The sequence below is a fragment of the Rhipicephalus microplus genome, unplaced genomic scaffold (assembly GCF_043290135.1).
Source record: "Rhipicephalus microplus isolate Deutch F79 unplaced genomic scaffold, USDA_Rmic scaffold_17, whole genome shotgun sequence".
In the NCBI taxonomy this organism is placed as follows: domain Eukaryota; kingdom Metazoa; phylum Arthropoda; class Arachnida; order Ixodida; family Ixodidae; genus Rhipicephalus; species Rhipicephalus microplus.
In genome coordinates, this window is record NW_027464590.1 from 12,108,408 (window position 1) to 12,121,103 (window position 12,696).

Below are 12,696 nucleotides of genomic sequence, written 5' to 3' on the forward strand. Positions count from 1 at the left end.
CTTTCCGTTTACCGGGCACAGGTTCGCCCAAATAAACAGTTGAATCCCAACATAAAGTTTTCTGTCTTCGGCCACGTCACGACACCGTGACAATATTGTTATGTGAAAATTATAGTAGATTGTCCGCATCCCCAACAAAGCTCACTAACAACGTCAACCTCCCCACTCTCAGCCTGAGGCGCCCTTTTTGGCGCCCTGTTGTGGCAGCGGACTGTCTACTGTTTTTTTCCACGTAAAATTTTGGTGTAAGGGCTGAGGGATTTTTCGACAACGGAGCTACGCAGTGAACGCCTCCTTAAGCCTACTACCATGGCTCCGGTTGAAGATACGCTTTCGCCACCTGCCTCGGCAACGAAAGCAACCGTGTACGTCTTCCTAACTCAAACCTGTGATCCTGGTTCATTTACTAGAGAGAACAACACGATTGTGGACAAGTGGCTCAGTATGTTCGAGTGCGTCAGCAAGCAATATGACTGGGACCCAATCAATATGCTTTCAAATGTCATTTTATATCTTGAAGATACTTTTAACATCTAAATTCAGACGCATGAGTTTGAAATCACAAAGTGGGAAAGGTTTAAACAGCTCCGCGACCTTTTGGCTACCCGTTTTGTCAATAGCTTGATGCCTGAGAGCAACTAGCCAGACGTCTAACCAGACGCACGGACACAGACGTCTAGCAACCTCGACTCGACGAATATTCAAGACGTCTAAAGCCTTGAGTAGAAAGGCCGATCCCAACGTGACTGAGGCTGACAAGATATCTCACATTTTGAAAGGAATCACCGCAGACTCGTTCAACCTGCTTTTCTTTACACACGGAACGACCATCCACGCAGTGACCAAAAAGTGCCGCCGTCTTGAGCAGGCGAAAAGTCGTTGCATTTAGCACCAATTGCATAGCCTACCCAACACCACGGTAACGTTGTCTTGCGAAGCCACTCCTTGTCAGCCGTCTACAGAGAAAGACGTGACGCGCATCGTCCGACGTGTACTCGAGGCCACTTACCTAGCTGCCAACAAACCGACGTTGCCCGACGCCTCAACGCCAGCTGTCTCCTTGATCAAGGCTGTTGTCCACCAGGAATTCGCTAACCTGGGTATCCTGTCCACTGCACCTACCATGGTTAATACTGATTCCTCGATAGCTTCTGTTGACATGACACGTCGCCGTCCGTGCTATCTTCGAACCAATAACCCGTCTGAATGGCGCAAAGCTGATTAGCCAATGTGCTTCCGCTGTGGTTGCGCGGGGCACATCGCTCGTTAATGCCGCAGTAAGTGTTTATCTAGGCCTTGTGACCGGCACCCCACTTACAGTAAGTAGCTCATTCCGTCCACGGAACCACCGTTATCCTACCCACACTGTTTACACAGCATTTACTGCCACTGAGGAGTACGGCCACCCTGTCCCGTCGTCGCCGCCACCTCAAAACCACCCTCCTCGTTCTAAAACACGTCGCCGCTCTTCCTCGTCGTCGCTTAACCACCGAATGTCCTCGGAATACTAGGCTGTGCAGCTTCTGGTTGTGAAGCTGCCCTGTCGACCTCGCCCAAAAATCCTCTGTTACCCTTATGTTTGAACCGGAACACCCTTGAAATATATGTTGACGGCACACCTCCTTAGGCTTCGATTGATACCGCCGCTCACGTCTCTATTATTGAGTTTCGATTTCGTCGCCACATGAAGAAGGTCCTCATGCCCCCCTTGATCAGTGTCGTCAAGGTTGCAAATGGCGCAACAGTCCCTGTCGTCCGTATGTGAAAAGCTCAGCTTATCGTTGCCGGCCATCAAGTGGTCGTACTTTTTATCGCCCTTGCAACATGTCCCTACGACCTCATACTAGGCTTTGTTTTTCTTGCCTCCAATTCTGCTCTGATTGATTGCTCCGCTGGCGTGCTCCACATTGAACTTCCACAAATTATTGACACCCCTTACCAACCTACATGCCGATTACAATGCAGTGACTTTGTTTACCTGCATTCCAAAGCTGTGATATACATCAATTTTCTGTGCTCACCAGCTGTGCCCGACAGTATCTATTACGCTACGCCTCTCAACGACCTACTCATTTCGCATAATGTGACAGTTCTCTACACGGTGCTAAGCATCACAAAGAATAGAGCTTGTCTACTACTTGTAAATTTCGGCTACATGAATCAAGTGTTTCCATGAGGCATTTCTGTGGCCCACCTGTGCCCATCGCTCGATTCACAAACCAAAGTGTTTGCCTTAGACAACCTTGTTCCAACGCAGAGCACACCGCCCTAATCACATTCGGGCAGCCGCCACATTGTAGACATGATCGCCACTTATCTCCCGCCTCCGCAATTTCAAGCTCTACAGCGTCGTCTCGAGGCCTACCAAGATATCTTCGATTTTGTCGACTGAACTTTCGGGCAGACGTGTTTTTTCCAGCATCGCATACGCACAGGTGTTGCCAACGCTGTTCACTGCCGTCCCTACAGAGTGCCTGCTTTTGAGCGGAATATCATTCAGAAGGAGGTAAACAGGATGATAGCGAAGGACATTATCGAACTATCTCCAGTCCCTGGGCATCCGTGGTGGTATTTGTTAAAAAGAAGGATGAATCATGGCGATTTCGTGTGGACTACCACCACCTTAACAACATCTCGAAGAAAGCCGCATACCCTCTGCCACGATTTGATGACGCCCTTGATTGCCTCCGTGGCGCTCCCTGGTTCATTCCATCGATCTTCGTTCTAGTTATTTGCAGATTACTGTGGACCGCACGGACCGAGAGAAGACGGCTTCTTCAACACCTGAAGGCCACTACCAACTTAAGGTCATGCCTTTCCGCTCATGTAATGCCCCCGTCATCTTCGAACAAATTATGGACTCCCTACTCAAGGAATTGAAGTGGTCTACGTGTCTTTGTTATCTGGATGACGGGATTGTGTTTGCTCCTATACTTTTGAAGCGCACCTTGAGAGACTGTCCAAGATTTTTGACGTATTCCGTCCCGCCGGTCTTCAACAAACTTAATCCAAGTGCAGATTTGGCCGACGCCGCATAACATTACTTGGCTATATTGTTTACGCTTGCGTGCTACAGCCTGACCCAGAAAATTTTCGAGCTGTGAATGACTTTCCTGCGCCAAAAACCACCAAAGAAGTCCGCAGCTTTGTGGGGTTCTGCTCCTACTCTCGGCGGTTCATCAAGAACTTCGCGGAAATTGCTCGTCCCCTTACACATTTCCTCAAACCAGTTCAGACGTTTAGCTCGAGACCCTCGCAATCAGCAGCATTTTCTGATCTCACCACTTTGCTCACTTCAACCGTACTGCAACGACCAAAGTCCGCACCGATGCCTGTGGTTACGGCATTCGCGCGGTGTTAACTTAGCGACAACGTGACCAGCATCGCATGATAGCTTGTGCCAGCAGGCTGCTGTCCCCCTTGGAGCGGAATTATTCAATCCAAGAGTGCTAATGCCTTGCAGTGGTGTGGGCAGTCACTAAGTTTCACTCTTACTTATGCGGCCGATCATTTATAGTTCTCACCGACCACCACGCTCTTTGCTGGCTCGCCTCCTCCAAAGATCTCACAGGTCGTCTCTCCCGTAGCGCACTTCGCCTTCAAGAATATTCTTACACCGTAGTATATAAGTCAGGAAAACTGCACAAAGATGTGGATTGCCTGTCACGCTACCCTATGGCCAACTGCCACCTTACGAGCACTGACGCCGTGGGTTGCGTCCTTTCCATCTCGCGTTTGCTCCATCTGACGATGACGATGCTCCATCTCCGTGGTGACGAGCAGTGCCGCGATCCGAATATCAGCCGCTTAATACAACAACTCAAATCTTCACCGTACGACACTTTTGTTCACATGTTTACCCTAAAAGACCACTCCTTACATAAGCGTAATTTATCGCCCACCGACCACGACCTACTTCCGGTCATGTCAAAGAACCTGCGCTCCAGAGTTCTCCACGGGCTCCTTGACGCGACAACCGCGGGAAACCTTGGTGTCTCTCGCACATATGACCATGTGCGCCACGACTTCTACTGTCCTGACCTTTCACGCTCTGTACGTCGTTATGTTAACGCTTGGGAAATTTGTCAGCGCCACAAGAAGCCGTTGGGACTTCCTGCGGGTATCTTCAGATCATCGACATTCCATCGGAGCCCTTCTTTGTTGGTTTTGACCTTACCAACATCCGCCTTCGGGAACAAGTCAGTCACGGTTGCTACAGAATCGCGACCCGCTATGAAGTTACGCCAGCCATGCCAACAAACTGCGCTACAGACGTCGCTGATTTTCTACTGCGCAATTTCATTTTAGTGCACGGAGCTTTCGTCCCTTGCTGAAAAACCAAGGCCGTCCATTCCTTTCGAAAGAGGTTGACGATATCCTGCGTTCCTGCTCTACCCAACATAAGCTCACGACATCGTATCACCCCAATCCAAACTTCATTCCCAGCTACGATAAAAGAAAGCCGAAAAAATAAAGGTGTGGGATAACCTGTCTCTGCATTATGCATACCAGGTTTAATGCCAATTTAAAATAAATGAAAAGGGGTTTTAAAAAATACCCAAAGCGCAAATTTAGGTGAAAAGCCGATATTGAAAAGGAAAAAGGTGGGCCACGGTAACGCATATTGTGTCGTAAGGGCGCAACGAGCACAGATACCTCGCGGGGCGTTTAATAATTCACAACGAGGCTAGGCTGGGTCCAGCCCCGCAAGAAAGATAAAGTTGTTGGAAAAAAATAGAAAAATAAAATAAAATAAAATAAAAATAAAATAAAAATCAAAATAAAAATTAATAAATAAATAAATAAATAAAAAAATCACTGCGCTGCACTGCATGCAGTCCTTTGTGCTCTGTCGTGGTCGTAAGATTGGTGGTCCAACAATAATGGCTGTTTTCGATCGATGATGGCGTCACGGTCTCACCTCAGTCTTTGCCCGCCAACCGGGGCAATGTGGTAAGGCAGAGGCCGCCGAGGTTCTCACCCTCGCCAGTACATGGCCTACAGGGTGACCCTGCCCCCACATCGTCCCGATCGCGCGGGTGTGTTCTTTGTGTGTGTTCGGATTTTCATACTCGACGTTCCGTTATTTTTCCGCGTACAAAACGCAAGAACAGGTGACGCGAAATGCAGGCCGTACTCAAGCGAGGACGGGGATCGTGTCTCCGACCAGTTTCACTAGTCTAATCAACAGTGCGCGATTTCTCGCGTGTCGCAACAGAGACGCATATCTTCTTTGGTCGAAGTCGGCTCGTGGTTAAATTTTCCGCGTTATCGGTGTCGTAAGGGGGCAATCGTACAAGTAGTGATCGGTTCCCTCACATGTTGCACCGCACGAACAGACGGGTTCCGCGAGCAGATTAAATCGGTGGAAATACGAATGAAATCGGCCGTGCCCCGTTAGCAGGGTCACTAGGGTTCGGTTGGGCGGAAACCAAGAAGGCGCGTCTAATACGTGTGGTACCCACTTAAAAAGGTCCGTGTCGGCGTTGTTTTGCCTCCAGTCAGATTCCCAGCGGCGCAGTTGCTCTCTCCTAAGCATACTGCGGACCGCTCTCGGAGTGAGCGGGGCCTGCCTCGCGTCGCCCAGTCGTGCCGCGCGAGCTGCGAGAAAATCCGCCAGCTCGTTTCCGAACAGACCGGAATGTCCCGGTACGTGATAGAGTGTAATCTTTGTCGTGGCTGAAATTTCCTTTAAGAGAGCCTTCACATCCCGGACTCTCGGGTCGGTGGTCTTATATTCAGATGTCGCCTGTAGCAGGGACAGACAGTCTGTATATAGTCTGACCATGGCGGCTGAGCACTTGTTTTTGATGTATATCAACGCCTCGATCAACGCTATGACCTCCGTGCAATACGCGCTCGTGTCATTCTCAACTCGGTATCTTCCTACCGCTCCGATGCGCTCACTCGGTCCTAATAAGATAAATGCCTCTCCTGCCAGGCGATCGGTATACAAACCGTCCGTATAAATGTGTAATCCCGGCAAGCGGGCCATTCGTCGCGCCTCGTCCCTCGTGAGTCGACAAAAGCGGAAGGCGCATCGGGCCGCGGGGTGTTCCTGCCAGACGTCCAGTGGGGGCAGGAGGCGATCTGGACGCACGGACAGCTGTCCGTAACGAATTGACTTGCGAGCGATGAGTAGGTCAAACTCCGCATTGGCCCTTTCCAATTCTAGCGCGATGGGCGGTGCTCTCATGAGCACTTGAAGTGCTGTCGTTCGTGTGGTCTTGAACGCCCCCAACAAATTGAGTAGAACAGCGCGCTGCAGGTAGGTAACGCGGGATTTGAGGTGGCAGTCAGGGCATATTGCGTCCCACCAAACTGGTGAACCGTACATAATGGCAGGTAGAATGACGTTTCTATACAGCGTCACCTTCTGTTCGGGACGCAACCGTCCACCCTGCATTCCAGAAAGTACCCCGATCTTCGCAACCAGCAGTTCGGTCTTTTCTTTAGGGTAGTCTGCATGCTTAAAGAAAGAGATCCGAGTGTCAAAGACGACTCCGAGTATCCTCAAGGAGTCTTTGTACGTAAGTTTTTTGTCTGCTGGGTTTAGGCGTATGCACGGGCGCCATTTCTCCATACCACGGTGTCCGTTAGAGAACAGCACGCAGTATGTTTTTTCCGTGCTGAGGGTGACTCTTGCCCCAACGGTCCACTTCACTATGTTTTTTAAGACTGTGGACCCAACCTCCCCAAGCGCTCTCGCGATTCCGCCGGGATGACAACAATGGTGTCGTCGGCGTACGCTTGAATTGTGACGCCCGTAGAGAGTGGGAGGCACAACAGGTCGTGAATCACCACGTTCCAGAGCATGGGTGAGATTGGGGACCCCTGCGGACTCCCCATCGAGGGGTATGCCACCAGTTCGCCAGCGTTTGATCGAAACACCACCGACCGCTGTTGTAGGAACGTCCTGAGCATGTTGTACAGGTTAGCCGGCACCCGGCGCTCGCGGAAAAACCCGAGCACTCGAGGGTGCCATACACTATCGAAAGCGCCCTGGAAGTCTATTGACATCAGAACCGCGGGCGTCTTTGAGGCTCTCAGCTGTAAGAGAGTCTTTTTTAGGTGAACTAAGGCCATCACCGCACTTCTACCGTGTATGAATCCATACTGATGGTCGTGGATATGCCCGTGCTTAGATAGGAAGTGATAGAAGCGGCCGTTCAGGAGTCGTTCGAGGATCTTGCCCAGAACCGAATTCACACATATCGGCCTGTCTGACGTTGTGAGCTCAGGGGGCCGGCCGGGTTTCGGGATGAAAATTATCCTGCCGCGGCGCCAATAGCGAGGGAAATATCCAAGCGTGAGCGCCGCGTTCAGTACGAACATCACGAACCGCGCGTGCAATTTAAATAGGCCCTTCACGAGGAGCGGCGTTATTGCGTCCGGCCCCGGCGACGAACGTGGTGGCATCGCCCCAATCACCTCGCGTACCGCCGCCTCGGTAAATGGGACATCAACCTCGTTAAGACTGTATGGCCTTGCGGCCATTTGCCTGGCCTCGGCGTGCTCGGGCAAGTCTTTGCTCGGGTCGTCCACCACGATGTGTGTTTCGAGTAGGAGGGCTGCCGACTCGAGATGTGTCGCAGTCATCGAGCCGTCAGCTCGCTTCAGCGGGGGCAAGAACCGTGGTGGGCGGTTTCAGCCGAAAGCTTCTCTATATGACGTCGAAAAGACGTTTCCGCGCGAACACGCCATATGGCATTCTTTTTCGTATTGGGCCTTTGCCTCCGCGACCCACAGACGAAACCATGCCAATGCGCGACTGTAGTCTATTTTGAGGAGGGCCCTAACGTCGTCGCTTTTTGCTCTTTGAAAACGTCTCCGCATGGCGTTTACCTTCTTACGCTCTAGTGCCAGAGCTGGTGTCCACCAGGAGTTTCCCCTGGCGTTTGACTTAACTGGCCTGAGCTGCCGTCGCAGGTGTTTATTGAAAATTTCATAAAAGGCCCCCAATATGAAATCTAATGCCTCTGGGGACCGTGGCTGCGAGCATATGATCTTCGCGAACCAGGGCTCCCTCTCTAGCGAGCGCAAGAGCTCTTGCTGAGCGTACCTTGTTGAGCGTTTGCGGGCTACTCTTTCGTCAGATCCTATTCGCACTTCTATGTTCTTATGTTCAGAATACGTGATATCGGAGCGTACGATCCATGTGTATCCCGCCATCAGGACTGAGAGCGTCGCCAGGGTGAGATCAATCCAGCTGGTGGCGTATGCCGTCTCGTAGGTCGGCTCGGACTGTGGGTCATTCATGACGACCAGTCCTGCCGCGGCCGCGAACTCCATGACCTGTGCGCCCCTATCGTCCCCGGCTCTGGGACCCCATGCTCGGTGCTTGGCGTTAAAGTCATCGGCTACGATGACTTGTGGAGAACGCGACTGCGACACCACTTCCTGAACCACCCGGAGTGTCGTGTCCATCGGCTTGTGTGGCGGAGCATAGACCGACACTATAGTAAAGTGGGAGTCACGATATTGCCCATAGACTCGAACCACATATTTCGACAACATCACGGGGCACAGGTCGAACGGTGGCCGCCTCACCAGTACGATAGCCGCCGGGTCTTCCTCGCAAGCAAAAGCCGTAAATCCCGCAGGTAGGTTGGGCATTTTTCCCTTTGGTCTATATGGGTCACACGCTACCGCGATGCGTATGTCGGTCTCTATCATGCGATCGTACAAGTTACTCAGAGAGAGCCTTGCGTGATCTAAGTTGACCTGCATGAACGCCAGACGCAACAAACCTACCCGTAGCCCCCCCTCGGCGCTACCCTCGCCGTTACGCGCCGCCATAGTGCGTGCGCGCCCTCAGCCTCGCCACCTTCTCTTGTAGCAGCGGGCATCCCGAGAAGCCGGTCGGGTGCCCAACCGCCTCCAACCCGACACGGCAGCAGGCCGCGCAACAGACTGTCGCGTCACCCATTCTTACGGGAAATGCAGCCCCCACATGGCCCTCGGCCCCACACTACGTGCAGACGGCCTTGGTCGGGTCCGCTGCGGCGGAGCACGAACTTCTTCCGTGCCCATAAGACGCGCAAAAGGTGCATGTGGGCACGTGTAGGTCTTCCGATGCGTGCACCATCGTCCACCCGACCGATAAACGCGGAGAGGCCATGATTCTGCGGAAGGCCTCCGGATCGACCTCTACCACGTAGGCTTTAGTTCCCCCACGCTCTCGAAATGTCACCTTGACCTTCGATATGTCTACCCCTATCTGGAGGGTGGGGTTGCGTTCGTCGAGGAGTCTCAAGAACTCCTCGGGTCCTAAGTCGGGGTCTACTCCGGAAAACCTGACGTGGGGGTTTCGGCGGGCGGGGATGCGAATGGTCATGGCGGCGCGCGTGACTGCATTTTCGTTAATGGCGTTTTGTATGTTTGTGAGTGTTTGAGCATTGTTTGTGAAAACCATGACGCCATACCTGGTGTGTCTTAGCGTGACGTCCCGAATGTCCTTTGCCACAGGGTCAATGTTCGTCTTTAATAGTCGGACCACGTCCCGTGCCGGCGCCTCCGTCGCTCCAACCGGTGTCAGGAACGCCACGTGTTCGTGTCTGACGCCGGACACCCTGCCAGGAGCAGCTCCAACGAGTCAGGCAGGACCAGCCGGCCCAGCACCAGGAATGCCGGCCGGCCCGCCCGCCCGGACCACTGCGGCGTAGCTCGGACCACCAGGAACAACCGGACCAGTAGGCGTGGCGCCCGTCGCCACCTGGACGCCAGGCCCAGCAGCAAGCACAGCATGCGCAGGACCAACTGCGGGAGCCGCCGCCAGGCCGCCTAGGATGTCTCCAACCGGGGGTCGCTCCGCCACTAACACTTGTCTCTGTAGGCCGGCGATCTCCCGGCGCGCATCTACCAACTGCCCCTGTAGCGCCAGGGCCGCGACCCGCTCCGTGGCCGCGTCCGCCCGCATGTCGGAGCACAGGTTCACCAACTCGAAGACCCTGGACATTATGTAGTTTCGGGCACTCACCGTGATGCGGTTTACCGAGTCGGCGCAGAAACGAGAGATCTCATCTTCGATCTCGCGCGCCCGAGTCTGCATCCGAGTGCCCGGATCCCCCCTGTGTCCGATCCCGACCGCGGTGACCTCCGAAACAGAAGATCCGGCATCTTCTTCCTCGCTCGCACCCGCTGTTGGTCTCACAGGACAGGAATGGGCTTGGGCAGTAATGGGTTGCGTGCTTTCAACGCCTCTCGTCACCTCTTGTTCCGTTGGGTTCTGCAAATCTGCCAAAACGCTATCGCCTTCCGGCGAAAAACCATGAGTTGGTGTATTGGAAGAAGGTCCTACGGCGGGAGAACCCGCCCCATCGGGCGAAACTTCGTGTACGGCCCGACTAGATGTCATAGTGGGGCCGGCTCATACCCGCCATTTGCCGAACCCGGGTATCGCCTCTCTCGATCAAATAACGGTCAAAATGACCGTTCCAGCTCCAACTTTCTCTGTGGGGCGAGTCCTGATACGTTCAAAAAAGGCCTGCCACTAAGTAAAGTTGTCAGGAAGAGGTGAAAACTTGCCTTTCGGCGAAATCTTCTGGGAGCCGATGCAGCGGGCAACCGACCAAAAGCACGCGCGCTCGTGCTTTTGGTCACAACATCGTATCACCCCAGACAAACGGGCTTACAGAACGTTTCAACCGCACCATGAGGACATGCTATCGAAATACGTCTCGGCAAACCATCGTGATTGCGACCTTCCACTACCCTACGTGACGTTCGCGTACAATTCCTCCCGGTATTACACTGCTGGGTGCTCGCCATTTTACTTGCTGCTTGGACGCGAACCAACATTTCCGTTGGATACCTTCCTGCCACCCCCTGCACAGTCAACTTCTGAATATGCATGCGACGCTAGTGCCCGAGATTACCAAGCTCGTCAGCTTGCCCGCAGCAGATTAACGGCGTCTCAAGACTCGCAGAAGCATTGTTACAACGAGCAGCGTCGCGACGAGCACTTTTCGACAGATTCCCTCATTTTTTTGTCCTCTACGTGACATGCAGGCCTTTCAGAGAAGCTTCTCTATTGATTCATGGGCCCATACCATGTGCTTAGACGAATGACCACCACTACCTATGAAACTTTTTCTGATGATCCATGAACGTATTCTGCGCTGCTGTCTCGGGACGTCCTCCACGCATCAAGCCTCAAGCGTTTCCAAACTGCTCCTGCTGTGCCCCCGTAAGCTCGCCGGGTCGCCGCTTTTGCCGCCGGGGGTTTCGTTACGTCGTTTCGGCTGACTGTAACAGGGACATACCCATAAAGGGCAGCTCATGCTGAGAGTGAAGTCGTTGACATTGTTGGTGAGCTTTGTGGTGGCTGCGGACTGCCTACTGTTATTTCCACGTAACAATATGATGGCTTGGGGACGTCAAACCCTGCATAATATTGTTACTAATATACTTTGTTCTTTACTGTTCCAATATCCTCTTGTGAATATTCTTGAACATCCCTTAGGTGTAGGGTAGCCAAGCAGACATGTTCTCGGCATGGGATTGAAGGTCTACATTATTAAGCCTCAAAATATGTTGATTTCAAGTTGCTTTCGCTTTCATAACAAGGAACAGTGCAAATAAAATGCTGAGGCAACGTGCTGAAACGTTAACTATTTGAAGCTGTAGTAGATATTTTTTATTCATGTATACATTAGTAGTCAAGGAAACAAAAACGCTTTTTAAATTGTGGTTATTCATGCACTGCGAATCACTGAATGCCTTTTATACTAAACATTTTACGCTTTTCCCCAAGTTTGAAACCACAGATATGTTTCACTGAACCAAATAGATAAAGCATGCTCCTTTTTAAAACTTTCACAATGTTCGAGCTTCCCGCTAAAGTGTAGAATACCATAGCGTAGTCGGACTCTGGGAGCATCACCTGCACAGTTGCTAACCCGACCTTGGTTCTGCATGCATACTTCAACCGTGCCGTCATAAAACAAGCAACTGTGTGCGTAACATTCGCCGTTCAGAACTATCCTAGAATGCCTACTGCAGCTGCAGTGTTTTAAATGCCTAGTTCACCATAATTGTTCATTATGCTAATAAGTGAGGGACATTCTACTTGACATAAAGCAACCCGCGATCAACGCAGCTGTTCACTTACAGTCGACTACAACTTCGGAAGTCAAGGAAGGTCCCACCCAGATGACCGCAGAACCGCAGCTGGTCGTCTCAGCGACTCAAAAGTAGTTCCACTCTTGCTCTCGGCTATGTTCTCTGCAGGCGGGGTCAACAGCCGTCCGCCTCATGAACTCGTTCTCGAATACACGCCCACTGGTGCAGGCTAGTATGCATTCGCATGTATCATATTATTGTTTACGTACAGAAGGTTGCATCGTGAACTAATTTAAATGAAAAAAGCATAAACACGCTGTACAAGCCTTCGCAAAACGCAGCAGGTAGTCGAACAAGCAGAAATGAATGAAAATTAGTGGATTTTTAATGCAAACCGCATGAGGAGCTGCTAGAAGCATGCCATTGATTGGGAACATAGCTAATGAAAGAATATCATAGAGTCATTGCAGAACAGTGCAATGGTTGAACGCACTTTTGAAAAATTTTGTGTTCTTGCCATAGTCTCTTTGGCAAAGAAATAAAAGCTGCAGTTGAATCGCAGGATAACGTAAGTCAGTAGGAATAACAATACAAACAAGCGCCAATTTTCTCTGTTTACAAGGAACAGCTGAT

The 12,696-nt window shown here is 51.8% G+C and overlaps 1 protein-coding gene across 1 annotated transcript; it reads right to left on the bottom strand.

Annotated features, from left to right (window-relative positions):
* Window positions 1–7,647: 7,647 nt before the first annotated feature.
* Window positions 7,648–8,616, bottom strand: LOC142785012 (uncharacterized). The gene has a single exon (XM_075883428.1). The coding sequence runs from the start codon at window positions 8,614–8,616 to the stop codon at window positions 7,648–7,650; it is 969 nt and encodes a 322-aa protein (XP_075739543.1).
* Between the last annotated feature and the right edge of the window lie 4,080 nt (window positions 8,617–12,696).

Bases quoted from the DNA above. Each gene is read 5' to 3' on its own strand.
- LOC142785012 (XM_075883428.1), bottom strand. From the start codon at position 8,616: ATGCCCAACCTACCTGCGGGATTTACGGCTTTTGCTTGCGAGGAAGAC.